Source organism: Malurus melanocephalus, unplaced genomic scaffold (assembly GCF_030028575.1).
Source record: "Malurus melanocephalus ecotype Western Australia unplaced genomic scaffold, MMel_1.1 scaffold_7, whole genome shotgun sequence".
In the NCBI taxonomy this organism is placed as follows: Eukaryota; Metazoa; Chordata; class Aves; order Passeriformes; family Maluridae; genus Malurus; species Malurus melanocephalus.
Genome location: NW_026623239.1, coordinates 2,393,734 through 2,415,766, shown reverse-complemented (window position 1 = coordinate 2,415,766; position 22,033 = coordinate 2,393,734). Strand labels below are relative to the sequence as shown.

General features: G+C 39.4%; 1 protein-coding gene across 1 annotated transcript in view; it reads left to right on the top strand.

Moving 5' to 3' along the window:
* TRPM3 (transient receptor potential cation channel subfamily M member 3) overlaps positions 1–22,033 on the top strand; it is a 252,210-nt gene that overhangs the window by 197,035 nt on the left and 33,142 nt on the right. Inside the window, exons 13-18 of the mRNA XM_057372497.1 lie at positions 5,004–5,144; positions 6,540–6,569; positions 7,615–7,904; positions 8,745–8,973; positions 11,472–11,639; positions 18,662–18,802. Coding sequence (XP_057228480.1) covers positions 5,004–5,144; positions 6,540–6,569; positions 7,615–7,904; positions 8,745–8,973; positions 11,472–11,639; positions 18,662–18,802 — 999 coding nt within the window. The remainder of the gene's footprint in view (positions 1–5,003; positions 5,145–6,539; positions 6,570–7,614; positions 7,905–8,744; positions 8,974–11,471; positions 11,640–18,661; positions 18,803–22,033) is intronic.

Below are 22,033 nucleotides of genomic sequence, written 5' to 3'. Positions count from 1 at the left end.
CTCTAACCAAATATGTATTTTTAAATAAATGCTTTTTTAAAAAAGCATCAAAGTAGGCAAAGGTGATCAGTACTCACAGCCGTATACTGATAGACATTAAATAAACTTACACTATATTTTACAACATTATTTYTCCACAGTGACTGCTAAAGATTAGGTGATGGTTACATTTCCATAAATTTATCTTTCTTTCCTGTGTCCATATCTGAAATCTTCAGTAATTCCAACTACATTGAATTAGTCTTATGAACATAGCTGAAGGCTTTAAAAACAAACAGCCTGGTGCAGCTCATTAGCACCTTCACAAAAAGAACTGCACCTCTGGGGCTGTATTTCTCATTTTGCCAGTGATGAGGAGCAACCATTGTTCACAGGGACAAGTGACAGCTCACMGCAGCCGTGCCAGTTGAGCAGGTGTCTTACCAGTCAACCGAGCCATAAATCAGTCAGCAGATCTGACAACAGTTTAAATGAAAACACCTCCTTGGATATAACTTCTTAATGGATACATCACCATTTGACACAGCATGCGTGAGAGACAGACCACGCTACTGATGCTAGTTTTTCAGGTTTTGTATATTTTGGTGCCACATACCTAATCTCTTGGATTTATTTGCAGCATCACGTAATATAAATACAAAAGTATGTAATACGTCATCTTGGGATCACACCTAAACTCTGTGAAATACACTGTGCTTTTATGCATACATCTCAGTTTTAAACCTGCACTTTTTAAAAGGGTGTATGCTAAAAAAGTATTTGTATCTGAATCATTGTGGATTCTCAGAYAGAAAATGGATGTTCAAAAATCATAGAAGCAGCAATTTACTACTAGTGTACTATATAGCTGTATAAGTCGTTAGGAGGGTATTTTCTTTGTTTTGTTTTATATTGTTGTCTTTTATTTTGTTTGAAAGACAATCTCACCTGCTTAATAAAGCAAATAATAAGAAAAACAGAAGTTATATTTATCAAGTACTGCTCGTGGCATCCTATAGACGCACATGGGCACACACACACACACACACATGCACACAAACATATAATACAACAATGTATTTTCCCTTTGGATTTCCAAATACTGCTGTGAAGACTGATAGCCTAGGCAGCATATTGTAAAGGCCTGGAGACACAAGCTTAAAGGATTTATAGTAATTGAAATGTGCATAAATTTTGCTTTTATTAACAAGACAAATTATGTGATAATGTCTCTGCCTCATATCACCTTTCAGTCCTCTCAATTCCGTAACTCAATTCCAACCTGCCTGGATTTTTTGCCTCATAGCCATTTTGACRTCTCCTGTCAAGGGTGCAGAACTGAGCATATAAGTTTTGCTTCCTTCCACAGACCATACAAACTGCTGTACCCAGGCCAAGCCAAAAGGATCAGGCAGTTGTGTGCTGAAAACCCTGTCTGCAAGTGGAGGTTACCCTCTACAAATTAAAAAAATAAAATTAAAATCCTTCCCTGCCTTAACCAGCTGATGAAGATTAGCAGAAATTAACAGATGTATTTTTTTTTCTTTTATCRAAAAATTGTGTATGATTAGTATATCTCATTTCCACTTTGTTTACATTTTCAAAGTTGGGGTTTTTTTGATTGCCAMTATATCTGCACTTTCAGAGAACAAACTAGCAATATACAGAATTTTGACAGTGTCACTTTCTCCTCAGCATGCGCACTCAGAGGCTTGATATGTGGTGACAAAAATGCACTTGAAGTGAAAAAAGTACTCCAGCTGATTAGATAGTTTAAACCTGAAGTTTCTCCAASAGAAGATTAGTGCATTAACACTGAAGAGATGGTCCCAACTTTAAACGATTAGTTGATTATCAGCTCGTACACCTATCTTACCTCAAAATCAAACTTTCTCCTCCATCATTCCTGACCCCCCTAGACTACACTAAAATTAGCTCATCCAAATTGTTGCTGTTCTTGGGGCTGTTCTGTCCCACTTGCACCACTGTGCTTCATTGCCAAGCGTTCTTGGCAATTAGCAGTACGAGAGCAGTTCAAGCTGTCTGCTGATAYACCAAATGCTTTGGCACAAGTGTAAATCCTCTCACCAGTTTCCTTTACTAGGGCTTCTCACTTTGGAAAAGTGAGTGTTTGTGAAATAGGTATTTTTGCTGTGGATTTGGGACTCTTCTTTAGTGAGGTGTTTCAGTATTATCTGGAAGGTTTAGATGCACTTTTTATCAAAGTTACTCTACTGGAATTTTTTAATCTAAATCTTTTATGAAAATTTAGAAATCAGAACTATATCAAGAAATTCCCATGTTGTAATATATGTAGCACTCTGATGCCTGCTGTTCTTTCTTAACTGCTCAAACATTTTTTGCCCCTTAATAATATTAAAGCATTCAGTTTGAGTGAAGACATTAAGGTAGAAGGAGTCTGAACTGCAATCCTGCCTTGGAGCTGCAACTCCCAGTTCTGATAATGCTTTCTTCTTTGTTCTAGTAGAACTAGCATTTTACACATTCTGGAGGGAGAAGAACATTTTGYGGGGGAAACCAAACAAAAAAACCTGGCAGAAATTAATTTTTTAATTTAATTTTTAGATGTTATTTTTCTTTAAACTGTTTAGCGTAAATATTACCGTGTCCAAATGATCTAAGCTAATACACATTCCTGCAAACCTTAGTAATTCCCCCACCCATCAAATTAGACAAGATTAGAAATGTTGCAAAAGGATATGCTAGGGGACATTACTTAAAAGTGGTTGGCAGCTCCTTTTTTCCGCTGAATTAGCTTGATTTTCTATCCCTTTGAATGCCAGCGGATTGCTAGGCGTGGTACACCAGAGCACCACCTCCCTCTCTCCCTGCTCTGCCTTTTCACCATGCCCCTGGTAGCAGGGCAGAAAAGGAAGGAGGATCTTTGTATCCGTTTTYTCTGTTCTGTGGAACCAGTTGCCATCTGCCCTCCATTAGTGTTTCTCTGCTCTAATCTAATAAGCACATCTCCAGAGAAGCCAGACAGATATCTCCAGACATGCAGATATTTCCAGCAAGACATGACAGACCGTAAAATCAGTCCGTGTGAATTACTAACCTTCTTCTAAKGATCACATAAAAAGAGCTACAGGCTCACTGTAATCTGTGCTGTATATCATTATAGAAAATTAGATTATTTTATTACTGTGCACTGAAAAATTTTGAAGCTAACAGTTTTTCTAATCCTTYTGCAATGTTCACTGTACAAGATAATTTTTATTAGATTTTAATTTTTATTAGCCTTTTTTCAAGCTACCAGTCGCAGTACATGGAAGGATAATTTGACTCTTTCTACCTTTATTTTGTAGTTACATCTTTTGCACAGTAACATATGGAAGAGAGAGGGTTCTGTAAATATGAAGGGTTTCTTAGTGAGGTCTCTAGAGCCAGGTGATCTATTCRCAATTTGCTGAATCATGCCTTCTTTTCTGGTAGGGAATGCTTACTGAAACCTGAGCTGTCAATCCAATCAACTCAGAAGCAGTGAGTTAGAGAAGGAAGCAAACTTTCATTTGGATTCATTCCCTTCCCGTTAGTCCTTTTCTCCTGTAAAGGGATCAGAGTTTTCCTAGTGGAGTTCCACTGGAGGGAATAGGAGAGCAGGTGTGCCCACGCTGGGGTTTTGTTCCTCTGTTGCCAGAGACCCCAAGAGACTTGACCAGTGCATCTGTGAGTGCAGCCCAGCCTGAAATTGTTCCAGCCTGGGAGATGTCCCACTGGGCTTGCTGCAGCTGGAGAATAAAAACACCCCCCTTAACTCTCATCTGCAGCAGGAGACAAGCTGTTACTGAAATCTTTATTCCTAKTTTTGCGAACCAGAAATACTGGAGAACTCATAACCTTAGCAATGCTATTTTCAGACTTAACAGTGAAGAGCAGGAAGACWGTGTGCAAGGGATCTCACATACAGAGGATAAGATGTGGACATATTTGTCATTCTTTTTCCTTTCAAATTAAAAGGTACATGCTGAAGACATCATACATGTATATATATAATACCTAACTGAGGATAAGAAAGGAAAAAAAAAAAGAAGGACAAGTATGTAGGCATGTTTTCCAGGATCCTGCTAATGACCCTTGGCACAAATTCAGTTCATCTCTTGTGAGACAATCTCCATGGCTCTGCTAGAAATTACGTAGCTAGATTATATGTTTAAAGGGGCTTTTAGTAAAATATGTCGGGGACTCAAGTAGGAAATATTTAGAAAAATTGCTAGGCTTGCAGTCTTCTTCMTATACAAACCCCAAAATAATTAACCACAGGTATTTTGTTTATTACAACTTCCATACATACAGATGCTTTTCTCGTTCTTGATGTGAAGCTTGAGCAAGGGTGTGTATGCTTTGAACATAACTCCAAGACTGAATGCTGATAGACTGTCCTTGCCCSTAGCAACTCACAGCAACAGCTTGTGTGAGTCCTCTGGAGCTGTAACACCACTCTTGCCTCTTTCCCTTTCCTTCCATGTAAAATGGGAATGAAATGCAGGATGGGAAGGTCACATGCAGGGGCTGGTTCCATGAGAACAAACAATTTTGCATGATGTCACTTCACTATGACCTGGCAGTCCAGAGAGGTGCCAGCAGAGACATGAGATGCCAGGATGAGTTGTGGGTGACAATGGGTGCAGAAAAGGTGCTGTGTTGCAAAACTAGTGTCCAGCAGCTGTGCCTGACTTTTCAAGTGTGTCAATCCTCATGCTTTTGTTTCTGCAGTCATGTTCCTTGTTTCCCCAGCTGAAGAATATGAGTACTGTGTACTGACGTTATCTTCTGTTACTTCCAACAAGTTCTTCACCTTCTTATTTAACTTATGTCTTCTTTCCAAGCGAGAATATCCAGGTTTCGGTTGGATCTATTTTAAGGTGAATTAATTAACCAGCATAATAATACATTCCTGCTTTTACCTATTTAATTTGTTTTATTCTAACATCATTATAAAGTACCTTTAGCAATGTCAGTAATAGGTATTTCTTCTCCCACCACCCTTATTTTCATTGCAGGGAAACTTACCTCCTGATTATCGGATAAGTCTGATTGATATTGGTTTGGTGATAGAGTACCTGATGGGAGGAGCATATCGCTGCAATTACACCCGGAAGCGGTTCAGAACATTGTACCACAATTTGTTCGGGCCCAAGAGGGTAAGAATCCAGTTAATTGCCACCTCCTTGGCTGTGCCCACAGGCAGGGATCACCACARCTTCCAGACTGGTGGGGTCCAATGCACACGCTATTCAGTCATTTCCATTATGTACTTCGCAGTTTTCTCACCTAATGTTTCACAGGCCAGAATCCGATAGAAGCTGTGGTTTTTATTAATTTAATGAAAAAAAATTAGTCCATTCTGTAGTCCTGCTGAAACCAACACATAAAACAGTCTCCTCATAAAACTGTCTTCTCTGACTCTAAAATCTGTAATTATGAGTATTCACAGCTTTTAAAAGGCAGGCCTTTTGACCTGCACAAGTAATACTGTAATTATTACTCCTGAGTTAGACCTGGAAAACCTGTGCATTGTTAGATGCATTTCCTGTCTCATGGTTTATCTCCTGATTGAGATCTGAAGGTCTCAGGGCAAAGAAACCCATAACTYAAAACTTGTTTTCTTTGTTGGATGTGGCTCCAGCAGCTTACTGGCTCATGGCAAAACCACAGTTCAGTATTTTTATAGATTCTATATTTGATAAATTATAACTCTGTGAACRCAAAGTAAGGTCATTCTAAAACATGAAAGCTGTTTATTGTTGTCCATGTTGCCACTGACCCAATCCAGCATGAAATGAAATCTTTTCAGCTCCCCCCAGTAAGATTTGTAGTTCCTTCTTTGTCTATTTTTGCCTCACATTTCAGATTTTAGCAATACACAGTGTTAAATGTAGTGGTAAGTGGCCATAAATAGCAGGAGCTTTGTGAAATTGTTGCAACTACCTGAAATGGATCTGTTTGTTTCCTTATGATTTCATTCTTCACATTTGAAAGGCAATGATTGTAGCTGCTSGGAGAGCTTCCTTCCCATAGTCACTCCACTGAGAAAAGCATTTGAGTAGTGATTTCACCAATGCTGAGCCAACACACAGGGCAGACCCACAACAGTCAATAAAAGTGTCCCAGAGCAACAGCCAAGACACTGATGTGCTCAGAGAAATCCTTTCATGCCTTAGCAGTGGTCCCTACCATTTTCCTGCTAGAMCAGACCCTAAACATATGTTATTTGTACCTGAATCCAAATGTATGTCTTCTGTTGTGGTTTTGGTGGAAATAGTGTCAAACTCAAGTTTGAAATAACTACATATATGTAATTATTTGATTTTTGTACATATATATATTTATATATAACATTTCATTATATTGCATTACATATTTATCTAGTATATTATATTGCATTTCATATATATCTAGTATATTATGTATATGATATTCTACATTCTATATCACTTTATGTGCACATGTATGTAGATCAATATGTATACACAAATAGCTGTAGTTTTTATCACTATTCTGTAAGAAATAATATTTTTCTGACTTTTCTTCTACAGCCAAAAGCCCTGAAGTTGTTGGGAATGGAGGTAGGCAACTTGTGACAAATCTTCATGTTTTTCCTTCTTTGACAAATATAAACTGTATTCAGATAATGTTTAAATTCACTGTAATGTAGGCATGAATTGTGTTTTTCACTCTGATAACTTGTTTATGCAYGAGTCAGATTAAGTAACATTTTTCAATAAAAGTCCAGGAGACAGATAAAGAAAAGGAGGGCCCTGCCCCACCTATGTATCTTTTTTTTTTTTCATTTCAGTCTGTCAGGGCAAGAAGAATTTAGCCAGGTATCTGAATTTCAGTCAGGTATCTGACATCAAAACATGTTCAGAGAAATTAAACAGTTGCAGAGAATGCAGAAACCTTTTTATAGGCCAAAGTTATATTGGCACTTTTGGCTATCCCAGTGCTTCCAGGGGGTAGTAGGATTTTCATGTTTGTTTATTTCATACAACAACTTTCATTTTGCTGTCCACAGACACAAGAGAGAATAAGTCAGCTTGTCTGATAAAAGCAAAAGGCTAAAATKGGAAAGAAACTAAAGTCAATAGAAACAACAAAGGGTTGGAGAAAGAAGGAATAAACATGCATAATAGGRGCAAAGAAGGGAGATTTCTACCTTCGTAAGGAGATAAAGGGAGATAACACAGGAATAAGCATAGAGGTAGTTTTCAGCAGGTCAGAACATTCCCTGGATATTTATTTTCTGGAGGTGGGAAGAGGCAGATGCATTACAGCAGATGTTATATTTGCAGTCTCCTCTTAGCTTTATTTTAATGATGGCTTTTCCAAAATGGTTCTGGGTGCTGTGTGATTGTACTCTGTGTTATCAGGGAGAAGGAGCAATTCAGAGTGACAATCCAARGTTCTGTTTCCCTGTTTAATGGCTTCTTAATTATAGTGCATGCATCAATACCTTTTTTATCGTTTACCTATGTTAAATATTTTATCCAAAAAGAGGAAGGGGCTTGCCAGCAGAAAATGTCTTTGACACCTTAGGTACTGATTTCAATGAATTGTGCAAATTGATTCAGTTCCTTCACTGATGAAAAAAATTCTCTATAATTCCCACAGGATGATGTCCCTTTGCGTCGAGGGAGAAAACCAACAAAGAAGAAGGAAGAAGAAGTTGATATTGATATGGATGACCCGGAGATCAATCACTTTCCCTTCCCGTTCCACGAGCTGATGGTGTGGGCTGTGCTGATGAAACGTCAGAAGATGGCCCTCTTCTTTTGGCAGCATGGGGAAGAGGCGATGGCTAAAGCTCTGGTGGCCTGCAAACTCTGCAAGGCCATGGCCCACGAAGCATCAGAAAATGACATGGTGGATGACATATCCCAAGAGCTGAACCACAATTCCAGGTGAATTTCCGTTCATGTGCACCTTCTTGGGGGTGGGGGGCAAAGGGAAGAGAGGCTGCTGAACCTGCCTAAAATTTTCTTATCTGTACCTTGCTTTCATTTTTAACTTGTAGGGGAGATGCAGTCCCTTTAGAGAAAATCTAAATGGCCTTTAAACAATGAGTCTGCCAGAGCAGCAAGGTCTCTAGCAATATAGCTTTTGAAATGAGAAGATGTCAYGAAGGCAGTGAAATATCTATATTGTTTATGTGTTCTCCCTGAGGCCTCCAGTGTCAGACTGCAACATTTCTCTGTGCTTTTTCAGGACACCCTATACATACCAAGCAGAACAGTTATTGAAATCTTGATGAGCATACTATTCAGGCAGAATTGTTAATTAACCAAGAGGTCATGTTTAGGTGAGCAGACAAGATACTAGATTCCATGAGAATCTTTCCCAATGTTAAAATTTCAGAAATTTAGGATTTTGTAAAGGTTATTGGTCACTCCTTCTTCCAGWAGACTTGACCACAAAGCCATGGGCAAACAGCACAGAGGCAGTCCTTCAAGCTGCAGATTAACYGGAGGATTTCAGCTAGAAAATGTCAGGGTGGTGGGCAGGGAGGTGGGAGCAGACAGCTGGTAGGTGTGGGTGCTCATCACTGCTAAGTTGGGGCACTTATTCATCTGCCTAACATTAGCCACTCACATTTGAAAATGTGGGTTTCCGTGTGTACAGTCAGCATCACGCTTTGCACGGTGGAAGGTGTTGTGCCTCTTGCAGGGGCTGAGTCGCAGAGAGGTGTTTTGTGCACAAGGCTGCGTGTGCTGAGGCAATGAACGGATGTCGCTCTGTTTCAGGGACTTCGGCCAGCTGGCGGTCGAGCTGCTGGACCAGTCGTACAAGCAGGACGAGCAACTGGCCATGAAACTGCTGACCTACGAGCTGAAGAACTGGAGCAACGCCACCTGCCTGCAGCTTGCAGTGGCAGCCAAGCACAGGGACTTCATCGCTCACACTTGCAGCCAAATGCTGCTCACGGACATGTGGATGGGTCGTCTCCGGATGAGAAAAAATTCTGGCCTAAAGGTCATCCCTGTTTTAAAATAAAATTAACATTCAGAGAAGTTCTAATAGATGGTGACAGAATTCACAACGAATCAGTAATAACTGTCTAAATTAACSACATTTCAGATGCTTATTTGCAGTGACATTAAGCAGAGCATATTCTTTCCTGTGTTCCGTTTTTCAGCACAGCAGGGGCTTATCAGAAGCYTAAGTTCAAAGCACACAACTTAGTTTCTTTCATTCCCTTTCTTAAAGGCGTCCCTCTGGCGTCAGTTATCAGAATAAGAATTGAGCCAAGAGGTTAGTGTGTCACCCTGCCCATATACTTGAGGAATTAGCCAAGAGTTTCAGAGATAAATAAAGGAAAAGGAAGTGTAAGTGAAGTAATCATTAGTGAAAGGTGCTGATCTGACAGCCTTCCTCAGAACAGGCCAATCAAGCAGCACAAATTTCCTTGAAAACGTTTGCAAATCTTCCTGATGWCATCTGAAGGGACTGCTTTAGAGGGTCTAAAGGACAATTTCAGTTTTCAAAGCAGTTTAAGCTTTACTTTCACAGTTGACAAAACTGCTAACCGTGCAAAGTGAATTCTGAGAGATTACTTAGAGTCCATGGCATGTTTCACATTCACCAAAGTACTYACCAGTCAAAACATACCCAGGAATTGCCTCTTCCTCCCAATCACTGAGAAATATTTTCAGTGAAGGGATTCTCTCTGCTGCACTAATTGTGTCTGTGAAAAGTGGAAACTGCTCAGCTGTTTTGCCATGTGAAAAGATTTTTAGTAATGGCAGGAATGCTTAGGAGTACATGCATTGCTGTCAGACTGGTTCTTACCCAGTGGCAGTGATGAATGGGAACAAGTGGCTGATAGCATGGCTATGCAGGACCTGTGCATACGTGTTGATCTGCTACAGAAAACAGTCTCACATTTGGAGACATTTCTGCTRCCTGTTTCCTGAGCTCATTATCCTTCAGAGGGACAGCTGCTTTGTTCATTTCTTGGCTTTACAGGTACTCAGCCTAGGTACATGGAGAGCAGGGCAGCAACTGATTTCTTACTACATGCATTCCACTTTTTGGCATATATTTCTTAAGCCTTAAAATAGATCTATATTTCATAATGCATAACTGAAGGTAACGGGCTCTCTTTCCTTTCAGCTTCTTGTAACAACAGCAAGGGCAAATGATTCTTTACTCAGTGTCCAGTGTGTTTTATTTCACTGAAGCTCATTAGCAGGACTTGTTTAAAGCGAAAGCAGGCTACAAGCTGCATGAGCAAAAGAGACCATGACAAAGAAATAAATTTGCAAGCATGAGTCATGGGTTATTTCCCAAGAACAGTTTTCTCCCTTTGAAACTGACAAATGGTAGGAAGACTGAATATAATTCTTTAGATTGTTGCTGGGGATGTATAGGACCAGTGGAAGGGCTAAGGGCAACTTTTAATTCTGGCTGTTCTCAAAAAACAGCTTTTCTGTGAAGCCATGTCTGTCTGTAACCCCCTCTCCCTGGACTCATCCTTTTGTGAGCCCAGGAGCAGCGCAGGAAGCTTTTCCGAGGCTGGGCACGGCATTCCCATACACCAACTACTCCTAATTGTGTACTTTGAATGGTTTCAGCAGCACTCAGGCTGTCTGCTGATGTGATGAGCACAAGCAGTCACCCTCCCTAACCTGCCAGGAAGTTAACTGTCWGTTATCATTGTCATTAGGGAAAGATTTTATAAGAAAATCATTCTCCATGAAATTGTAGCATAACCAGGAGAAGTTATTATGCTTGTGAATACAGTTGTTGCTTTGTATTATTATACGTATTCTGTAGTTAAAACTAATGTTTTAACCCCAAGCATTGTTCATTACTTATATATCCAAACAAGGTAATCTTAGAGATTTTTATAGTCCCGCATAAGGGAGGGGAGGAAGAAAAGAAAAAACTGGCATTAACGTGACCATTACACAGCTGCCTGATTACTGAAGCAAAATCTAAGGGGACTGTGTATCTGTGCACATCAGCATTTGCTTTTGCTGGCTTTGCCTTATCTCCACACACAGGTGTGCTTTGAGTACAGTGTGCATGGACACACAGAGCTTCAGACCTATTAACCCTCTCTGTAGAAACAAATACTCTCTGTGTATCATTTACTCTGAGATTTTGTATTATGTAAAATGCAGAAATTTTCCAGGTCTGAATATCCACRTGGTCCCACCTACTCTTGACCTTATATAATATTTTGTAAATATATTGTAGAATGTAGCAATATGTGTCTGATGACGCACAAGCAGATAAAACATTCAAGAGCATTCACRGCAGCACTAACAGAAGTCACATGCTTTGTTTCAGTTCTCTGGTAACATTACCCCAAATGACAAATACTTTATTGTCATAGAAACTCACAYGCACACGTATCTTTCTTTTCCTAAATATCCTGAGGGAATTGTTCCATTTGATGCTAAGTAACCATTATGACCATCATCTGTTTTCTGTGATGATTATTGTTATCATTATTATTGCTTTAGGTAATTCTAGGAATTCTACTTCCTCCTTCAATCCTCAGCTTGGAGTTCAAGAACAAAGATGATATGCCCTACATGACACAGGCCAACGAGATCCATCTTCAAGAAAAAGATCCAGAGGAGCCAGAGAAGCCAGTGAAAGAAAAAGATGAGGAAGACATGGAACTCACTGTAAGTGCTCACAATAAATCATCAGCCTCAGTGTTGTCAATTTGTTATTCTTACCTCTGTAGGCATTGCAGACCATCTGATGGCTAAATTTAGCACATGATAGGATACCACGCCTTACACTCCCGTCTCCTCCACGGGACTCTGACCACACAAGTTGCCGTCATTTTGTGTCCACACTGCAGCACTGCATGGTGAGGCTGTGCTGTAATATTCTCATGCTTTGACTCAGTTTGATGCCACATTTTCTGAGCTAAGTGAATGAGATTTCAGAAGCCCTCMGTTATGATAAGGTGTCCTCTCTGGTGGACAAGGGCTCCAACCAAAGATTCGTGGAAGCCAGAGAGGGCTTTTTTTTTTCTTTTAGTTGACTTCACTGGAGGGCAAGCACATTTGCAAACTGGCCAGAAAAACTACGAAAACTTATTCTAAAAGTCTTCTTGAGTTTGTGGTCATTGCCTTTCACACAAACACACATCCAGTTTTTAATCCACTGAAGACRTTGTCAAGCAGCCAGACAGCTCCATTTCTACAGCTCAAGGAGAGACTTGAGGCTATTAGTAACATAGCCTCAGAGGAATAATTTGCACCACAAAGCATCAGACAGGTAAAGCTCTGAAAATTACACAGGCTGTCTACCTCCAGTCTCTTGTTCTCTCCTTAGTTTGGGCAATTACATACAGGCTATCACATCTGCTTTAGTTAAGTTTGGTTTGCCTTTGTTTGAGTTTGACTGTGGTGTCTTTGAAAGGCTTAAAAATCAGCCCCAGCTGGTCACAATAGAGGCCTGGAAAGGATTTGTCTGGTTAAGTTCAAAAACAAAAACAAAAACAAAAACAAAAAAACGCAGACTGTTTCCCACAGGCCAACAGCAGGAGCTGCCCGCAGGAGCCCGAGTGCAGGCAGGCAGAAGGACCTGCCTACAGGACCCACTATGCAGGGAAGCCGAAGGAGCAGCCCACCAGAACCACCTACAGGACCCGTCTGCAGGCAAGAACCTGGCTGTTGGCAAGGACCAGAAGCCAGAMTAGCAGCAATGGGGCACTCTCTGCTCATTAGCTATTTTTTGTAATTTACTAACCCCTGGCTTCTGATCCACTTATGAAGTGCCTATTCAAATCAAATAAGCACTTTTCAGCCTGCCTTTTTCTTGGCAATGGGGACAGATTTGGGGAAGATGGGTTTTCCATCTCACTGCAGTTATCCCAGCTCCTGGTTTCTTGTCTACAATACTTTTTCCCCTTGACTCCTGCTGCAAGGAAGCAATGTGTGCAGTGGATCTGCTTTTCCAGATGAACCTTGGATGTTCCCCTTCTTCTGCCTCCCATGTGCTGACAGTCCTATTGCTCTTTCCTCTCATTGACTCTTCCCTWAATTCCTTCAAATTCAGTCTTCACTCTAGTGAAGTTTCAGACGTTTACAATCTTTTCKGTAAAATAAGATTGGTTCCTATGGAGTCCAGCAAGTTTATAAACAATATCTTTGGTACACCACTGCTCATRTAGTATTTATACCACAGATAATCTGTAATACATTCCTCTGTATTGTAAATCATAATCTATACCATACTGTAGAACTTCTAACACAGCTTTTTCACTCAGGTGCCCCTCATGGTGAGGAGAGATGAATTGGAAGCAAAGACATCTTTGCATGTCTATGGTTTGATGCCACAAGTGGTTAAATTTAGTCACCTGACATGTTTTAAAAGTAAGAAAATWCTTTAGACTAAAGTTTCATCTTGTTCCAGCCTCGGTCAAATGGTCTGGTACAAGATAGGTCAGATTTCTTTTCCACTGTTCAGAGGATGCCTGAAAGATTGTTTGGGAAATGCYTTTGTGAAGCTCCCCCTGAGACAAGGTATCCTTTAGTATATTAAGGATACCTTATAAATAGTTCAAAAAGATTAATAATTTATTGTGCTGTGATATCATAAATGTTTCATCCATTGCTGAACTTTGAATCAATAGATCAGTCACTCACCCTTACCTGAGCTTTGTTCGGTATAAAGATTAATAGACAAAAGTGATGCACTAAAAATAATTTTAATCTCAAAATTCCTTTTCTGGGAAATAATACATTATTGAAATAATCTTCCTAACTCCCTTTCTAATCAATCCAAATGAATACTYCTCAAGTCTCTGTATTCCTGTCATGTTACACCCATATTCTGTCTGCTAAAAYGGAGATAAAGTGGTGTTGTCTAGACAAGATCTCTTCATTGATTTCTTATGAAGTCTTGTGCGTCWTGCACTGCTAAGCCTGGGTGACTAAAGACTGGCCAAGGGGTCAGTTTCTTCTTCTGTACTGTACTTGTGCAGAGTGCATGAGGTACAAAGCCGCAGTGATCTTTTCACTGTGATTTTACACCTCATTTGCACAGAATGATGTGATCAGCAGAGCACAGCAACAGTGAACTGAGTCTCCACACGGGTGCATCTGCGTACAAGTACGTATTTGCTTTACACTTCTCTTAAAGGGTAACTGAACATATGGATATACTATGAAGATGTGTTTATTTACTGTRAGTGACTTGTTATTCACACCTGCTTTTAACTTTGTAACAGATGTATGGAGTGACAGGCCCACATTTCTTTAACACCTAGATGCCAAGAAACAGGCTTGTAGCAGCTACTCACAGAAAACATGAGAAAACTGCTCTCATCAGTGCCCTCAACACCAAGAACTTTACCRCAGTTTATGCAAGGAGCTGCCAGTCATTAATCCTGAATATTAAACTCAGAGGAGTAGAAGGGCACCGAAGTCTAAAGGCCAGGGACATTTTCTGTTAGTACAGCGTACTAATCAAGGCCTTAATTGCTGAAATTTAGATCAGCCAGAAAACCCTGGAGTCTACCTTCCTCCCAAAATAAACCTTCTTCAGGAAGCCATAGCTAGRAGCTTCCTTAACCCCATTCAGTGCCTTGTGGTTTGGGTATTGGAGCTCCCCAGCAAATGGTTTTATTTCAGAGCACAGAATAAGTCCTTTAGAACTTCAGAACTCATCTAAGTCCTTTAAAACATGTTTGAGTTGTTGTTTTGTTTTTTTCACTCTCATTTTTCCACAATAACTAGGAAGTTTGAGCTTCCATGGGCATCACTGAGTTAGTCTGAGCAAAGACTTTTCAGCAGCAGCAAACTTGTTCTGTTGGCCTCTGAGATCGGTAGTTCATCTGTAGTATGAATGCTTAGCCTTTTCTTAATGGCATGAAACAACCAAATATTATATCACGAGAAATACAGTTCTGAACATGGAAAAGGCTGAAGACTTGTGTCCTGGTGCTCCCAGCCCAATTCACCCTTCCCAATGGTAGAGGACTCTCACAGCATCTCACGTGCCAGCAGTGACTCACCCCTTCAGCTCATCTGGARGACAGAATTGGGAAATTCTGCTGATGGTTTCTAGGCAGAAGTGCTGACCCTTTCCATAAAGAGAGGTTTTCTCTTTCTCCAAGGAGTTTGGAAACCCCCCATACTACCCCCACACGTGTGCTCTGGCACGGTCTGTGTTCTTTGTCCTGCTCMGCAGCCAGGATGACTGAGCTCCTGGCACTTCAGTGCTGCTCCTCTGTGCTCACTGCTATCACCAAGCAAAATCCAATTTTACACATCTGTAAATCAAAGGCATTAAAACCTTTTTCTATTCATGTTTCAGGGCAGAGAACAGCAATCTTAGAACAGCTACCATGGAGGCAGCACTTTCACACATAGTGTAGGATCCAAGGGGGTGTGCTGAGGGAAGTGTGTCCACACAGCTATGTATCATTTCCACACCAGTTCTCTGTGAACTGGGGTAAGTCTCTTTATAGCATGCAGATTTCACTCAGGATGAAATTGGAAGAGCCTGCATTCATTCTAGCAAAACTGAAGTTCCTGGGCTTTAATTATAAAAGAGATAAATATAGCATAGGATAATTAACATATATTAACACAAAAATGTACAACCCAAAACTCTCTGCTGGTAGTTCACTRTCAGCAAACAATCCTCAATTACATAAAATCTGGCCCCCAACAACAACAAAAATATCCCTATTAGAAAAACCTCAGTGTAAAAACTATGCAAACATCAATGCCTTCAGGCTAAAATGATGCAGTTGTACTGTACTTCACAATGAGGCTGAGCTGCTGTCGAGCTTACCTTGCATGACTCATGGTGAATCATGGAYAAAATCATGTATTAGAGAAAGAGATGCCGCCCACACAGAGCAGTGTGTTGAGCTGTTCCCACCCTACTGCATCCCACTCCAAGGAAAACATTGGTTCACATTTGGCACTGCAATTATGATGTTAACACAGTTAACTTAGGTTATTTCTTAATGTTTCTAATGGGGAAGCTTTTCGGTTTGTTAATACTGAGGTATAATTAACAGTCGGGAGCATCAGGTCAAATCTAATCCCTGGCCATCTCAGAGAAATTCCCCATCTGTAGCATGGGGGATGGGAGAAGACAGTATTATATGATACAATTAAATATAATTGTAATGAGATGAAATTACAGCATCATTATCAACAAGAAAGCAATTTCAAACAGGAAATCAGAATTTATAAGCTAAAACATAAATCCAGATATTGAAAGAGGATTATCATAAAAATATCCGCAACTCACTGATTCCATTGAGAATTAAGTCTGTCTTAGAATGTGTAAATTTGTAAAACTGTGAAGGATTTGAAATCTGTAAAATAATCCCTTTCACTGAAGCACAGAGATGCTCATTTGTTGAAGCAGCCAGCATTCATTTTCACTCTGCTACAAATTCCTGAGCAGCAGAGGACAGCAGAGACAAAGCCTTGGGAAAAGCTGCGGGAAAGTCTCTAGCTACAGATGGCAGTTTTCCCTGAACAGCATCAGTAGATAAAGAGAAGGAAACAAATTAGTACCTTCTTGGGCTATAATATTCCCAAAGCATTCAGATTTTTTTTTGTCCCCCAAATAAACAATCTGTCATATATATAGATCAAAGGATCATTTTAATTTTTTGGAGCTCAGGTAATGAGCTCTTCTGTAGAGGTTGTAACTTCTGCTACTGTAGTTACATTCAGTAAGTCTCATAACCATAAGAACCCTTCTCTGCTTAACAGCCACTCTGCTTTTTTCCTTTGTTATAAAACTCCTGATGGACTTCCAGGGTGTTTCATGTGCCCTGTGAGAGCTAACAGGAGGTAAATTTAAATTTTTAAMATGTAATGTTTTATCTGTATTTATGGATATTAAATTAAAAATCTTTAGTCATTAAAGCTAAAGGAAATAGGTTAATTTCATCAAAGCAGGTTATAGTTTTGGAGACAGTCCCAGCAGGTTAATTTCAGTGCAGTATCTTYTCTCCTGAATCTTCACTGTATTTTATTAAAAATATTCACAGCAACATCTGTATGAATGAATATATTCACCCTTATATTTTTGAATTTGAATTGTCAAATTCAAAAATATAAGGGTCCACATGGAAAGTAACAATTTGAGAGGAAAAACTAACTGCATAAATGAAATTAAAGACAAGGAGCCATATGGGACCAAGCATAGTCTTAATAATGTTATGAGTATCTACACTGTCTGAAAAAAGTTGATCATTACAAATTACTATTTGACAGGAAAAAGACCTGTATTAATAGCTCCACATGAAGCTAGAAAAAGGAAGAAAAGGATTGGTTGTGATTCGTGCTTTGAAAAATGCGAGAAGTGCTTCACCAGTTCCTGGAGGGCTCTAGAACCTGTTCAGATAGTTCACCTGAAGCCAATTAGTTAAATATGTGCTGAACATCCTGTTGAATCAGAGAGTGCAGATACGGGGACAAGAAGGACCTTTTTATTGAAAGACAAAGCGTCTGACATCTAATTGTTCCCTTAGTTTTCCACTATTTAAGTTGCAGATGAGGACARTGCTGTCTTCAGTGGATGGTGAGTTTGCTTTGATGCTTTGATCTACTTGTAGAGAAGCATTTGAACAAAACCATCCTCATGCAATCCCTGCATACTTAGATATGTCTCAATTCTTGCAAATGATTTTGTGTTCAGGGTGCTACATTCCAAAGGTGCAGCCACAAATTAATAGTAAGAGCTTGCAAAAGAGCGCAGTGAGCTAAAATCCAGTCTTAGTCTATTGTTCACTAAATACTTGCTTTGGAATGAATGTTTAATAAGTCCCATTGTTCAAATACAAAGGAACACCTTCTTTTAAGTGCTAACTTCAGTGATTGTGCAGTTTAATCCTTCCTCTTCTCTGCAGCTGAAAATGAAAATAAAGAGTAAACAAACAAACAATTGCCTTCTTTTGACTGTTAGTTTTGCACTCACAGCTGAGGAATTAGGTGTGTGTTTCTGGAGCTCAGTGTAGCTCCTCAGTGGGTCTGAATTGTATTGGTAACAGTGAAATCAAGCCTAGCAAAGGCAGTGCATGAGCRGTCTGGAACTTCACTGTGGAAGAAGCTGCAGTCATGTGCGTGGATGTTTGAATTTATAGCCTTAATGCTGCAGAGAGCTCTGCGAGTCACTCCTCTTGCATCCAGGTGAAGTTGACTCTGGGATCATGGCCTATGGCAGGGCCAGTGATCAACGCAAAAAGGGCTGCTGTGTTCTTTGCTTTAGTTCAACAACTACTAACTCATCTTTTCCCCTGCTTTTCCCCCTGAGTCTCAGCCTTATGAACTTCTATTTGTTTAAAACTAAAACTTAACCTGTTTTCTGTCTGCATCTGTTTATTGTGTGGAAGTACATCCCATCACTAAAAGCTGTTAACGGGTAAAAATGTTTTCTGTCCATGCAGCAAAAAGGAGAAATATTCTCCACATCTTGTTTTTTGTTCATGAATTTAGCTCTCAAGCTGAGGGTTGAGGCTACAGMTATAGTTTATTCCATTTTCAAATTATTAAACAGAAGTCTTCCTGCAAAAAAGAATATAATCTAAGAGAAAGCATTTTACACCTAGTTATGGTMACCTAGTTTTATCTAGAGATCAAGAACATTTCCTGTCGACATTTCAAGAAATAGTTTGTCTTTCACAAAGAAAGAAACATAAATAYATCGTTTCTTGTAGGCAATGCTGGGACGAGGGAATGGAGAGTCCTCAAGGAAGAAAGAGGATGAGGAAGTTCAAAGCAGACACCGAATGATCCCCATTGGAAGAAAGATTTACGAATTCTACAATGCTCCCATCGTGAAGTTTTGGTTTTACACCGTAAGAAATCTTTCCTGATATATTATTAATGTTTGTAGAAACAATGAAATTGGACTAAGGTCATCTTCTGTGTTTTGTTCAAGTCTACATTTATATGTGTTGGAGGGATTACCCATAAATAGTTTACTAAAAATACTTGTTAGAAGTCTGCCAGCAGGTGCAAACTTTTCGAAGACTTTTCWAAGATTACCATTTCATTCAGGAAGTTAATGGCTAAAATTTGAATGTTTGTGTATGTTTTTCTTTAAATAAAACAGTAAGTGACAGTTTGCTGTAGTYATTGCTCCCAAGAAATTCCCTGTAGGAGAATTCACAGTAGGATTGCTTCCAATAGCAAGCCCAGTGGGAGGGTGGTCTGAATCAGAATTTGAATTATATAATAGTTGAYGAAAAACAGAGATAGAGCACTTGTTTCCTTGAAACATTTTTTTTTCTGTTTTCACCAGTCTGCAGAGTGTCTCTTGGAGAAAATATGTATGTACAAAACCACAAGGTATCAAAGACATGAATGACAGCCAATGTACATTTTTCAGGGACAAATTAGATTAAAACAGTGTATTCTGCCTGTGTAAGAAAGAAATGAGCCTTGCAGATGGAGCAGAAAAATTTATGTCATGTATTTTGACTGCAGTAAAACAGTACCAAAAACTTCACAGGGTTTTCTCACTGTTAAATTAATAACTGCTATATTAAACTTACTATGTGGATAAAAAGCTTTTTGACAATTAGTTCTCAACAGTAGATATTAATTATTCATTATCAAGCTGTAAGCAGGAAATTAGAAAGGATTCCATTAGGTTCATATATCAGGTGCTATCTGATATTTTCATTCAAAACTTGGATGATGGAGTATTATTTGTTATTTAGTTATTATTAGTTATTTTGTAAATTGCACTAGTCAGTGGAAGGATGAGACTAAAAAGTAAAAAGATCACAGAAAGTAATCCTTACAGTCTTTATGGAATATTGTATCCCAGTTCAGTTTCTGCATCATACGACAAGTGTGGACTAGTTTGAAGGACACAAAAAAGAAGGATGTTTCAAGAGGTGTGTAAAGCTTTMTTTAAGGGGTGAGGTTAGGAAGTGAGAGGTTTTATCCTATTAAAAAAAAGTCTGCAGAAGGAATGTAAGTTTTCAAATATGTGTGAGTAGGTCCAAATGCTTGCTTAGGGCAAAAAATAACAACAAGCTATATGTAAGAAGTTAGGAAACAGTTTCTAACTGGTCTGAGTACTGTCATAGACCACGTGAGGACATGCTAGATTTTCCATTGTTAGTGATTTCTAACTTAATTTTAGCAAGGCATATGTCCATTATGGTACACTGGAATTAATCCTGCCTCAGCCCTRGATGATTTCAGGTGGTTTTCCCCAGTTATATTTTACATCATTCTGCTGAAACCATAGCAAATCACAAAGAATGGATCCCTCTGCAAATGACTTCTTGTAAGAGAAATTGCCTTGAAGACATTGAGAACAACTCACATCAGCTGAGTCTTAACTGTGGTGGACACCTCAGACTAGCAAATAGTTTAACAACAAGGAATAACTTATTGCTCAGCTCTGTGGCCATTGAACATTAATCCAGCCCACAAGTCTAGAAACATCAGCAGCCGAGTCTCATTATCAATTGCAGTGTGTATTATGCACAAACAGAAAAGTCTTTACACTGCAAATGGAAAGAAGYATCCCAGCTTTCCCTGTTAGTTCAATTTTGAAATGGGAGAGAGAAATCAATATTGCATTTCCATTTAGACTTGTTCCCACAGTTTTATGTCCCGAGGCAGGTCTCAATCAAGGTCATTTATTAAAACTGGATCTTGGATACACTRAACTTGAAGAGCAAGTTAGGGGGGATTCCAGCTGCTGTGCTTGACCTGTTGTGTGTGTTGAGAACTCGTGGCGACTAAAAGCAAAACAAGTTCCAGAGACGGGTTACAATTGCACAATCTATCACAATTTTCCAAATACACAGGCACTAATATTATTCATKGATTTCAAAAGAAATAATCCAAATTTTACATTCCGTATCCAAAATGCAAGTAAAAGGACCTATGGCTATTGTATACCATTTATTTGATTTGATTATTCTGCAATTTCCTATATAGCTGTATTCACTTTCATTCTTTAAATGCACAAGAGTGACTTAAAGGAGATGTTTGGGTAAGTAACATTTGGTTCAGCAGACAGTAAACAACTTTTTCTCAAAAAAAAAAGCCTAAACCAAACCAAACAAACAAAAAAAAAACCAAAAACCCAACAAAACAACAAAAACCAACAAACAGCCCCCACCAACTTCAGCCTTTCTCGCTAGACACACAGCAATTTTGAAAGTCAGCTACTCTGTTCTGTTTTGWGGCTCTTGCACTGGAAACCACGATGCAAATGTTTCATCTCACAGATTGCTTGAACAGAAGAGGATGGTCTTCCCTTTTTGACTGCTGCTACTAGCATTAACTGAAATATTAGCAGGAAGTGAGAGGCCACATTTCTACCCTTTCTGAAGAGGAAAGCTGCAGAGGAATTGAGCCCTTAATAAGAATCATCTTCTAAATATCAAAAGAGCTTCGCCCTAAGTTTTGCATTGTGGAAACATCTCAGCTTATGACTGTGTAATTATTGCAATCARTCAGAAAAGAGGAGGGTGAGCTCCTCCTTAAAGCCTTAACTCCTGGTACAATATCCAGGTTTGTCACCTACARCATTGGATATTCCAGTATTTTCCACAGAACAGGACTTCATCCTCAGAAGGGCAGGGAGCGATCCACCCTTGAAACTTCTTAGCAGGCACTGCTTTCCTTAGTTTCTTCAGGTACTCAATGGTGACAGTGGCAGCTCCTGGCTCTTTGTCAAGYCATGTAAAAGCAAGGGAAGGCAGGTTACCACAGTGCTGGGTAAGTGTGGCCTTCTGAAGGATAGAAGTCTGTGGAGGGAGAAGGAGAATGTCACTCACTATCTGAAGTGCTTGTTTCTTGACTTAAAGTGAAGATGTTTCAGCACAATTATATTCACAAATTAACATTTTTTCCCTTTGCCAAGCAACAGGCTTTTTGCAATTTTGAATAAGTTTGAATTGACATAAAGAAACCCACCAAAACCAAGCCAAAAAATACTTGCATTTCAAAAGAAAGCCAGGAGGAAGCAACCCCCCTAGTTACAGTTAGATTCTTGAAGTCTCTGTCCCCTTTGTAACCTTAATGTGCTTACTCTTTTGCCATACTGACTGCAAGCG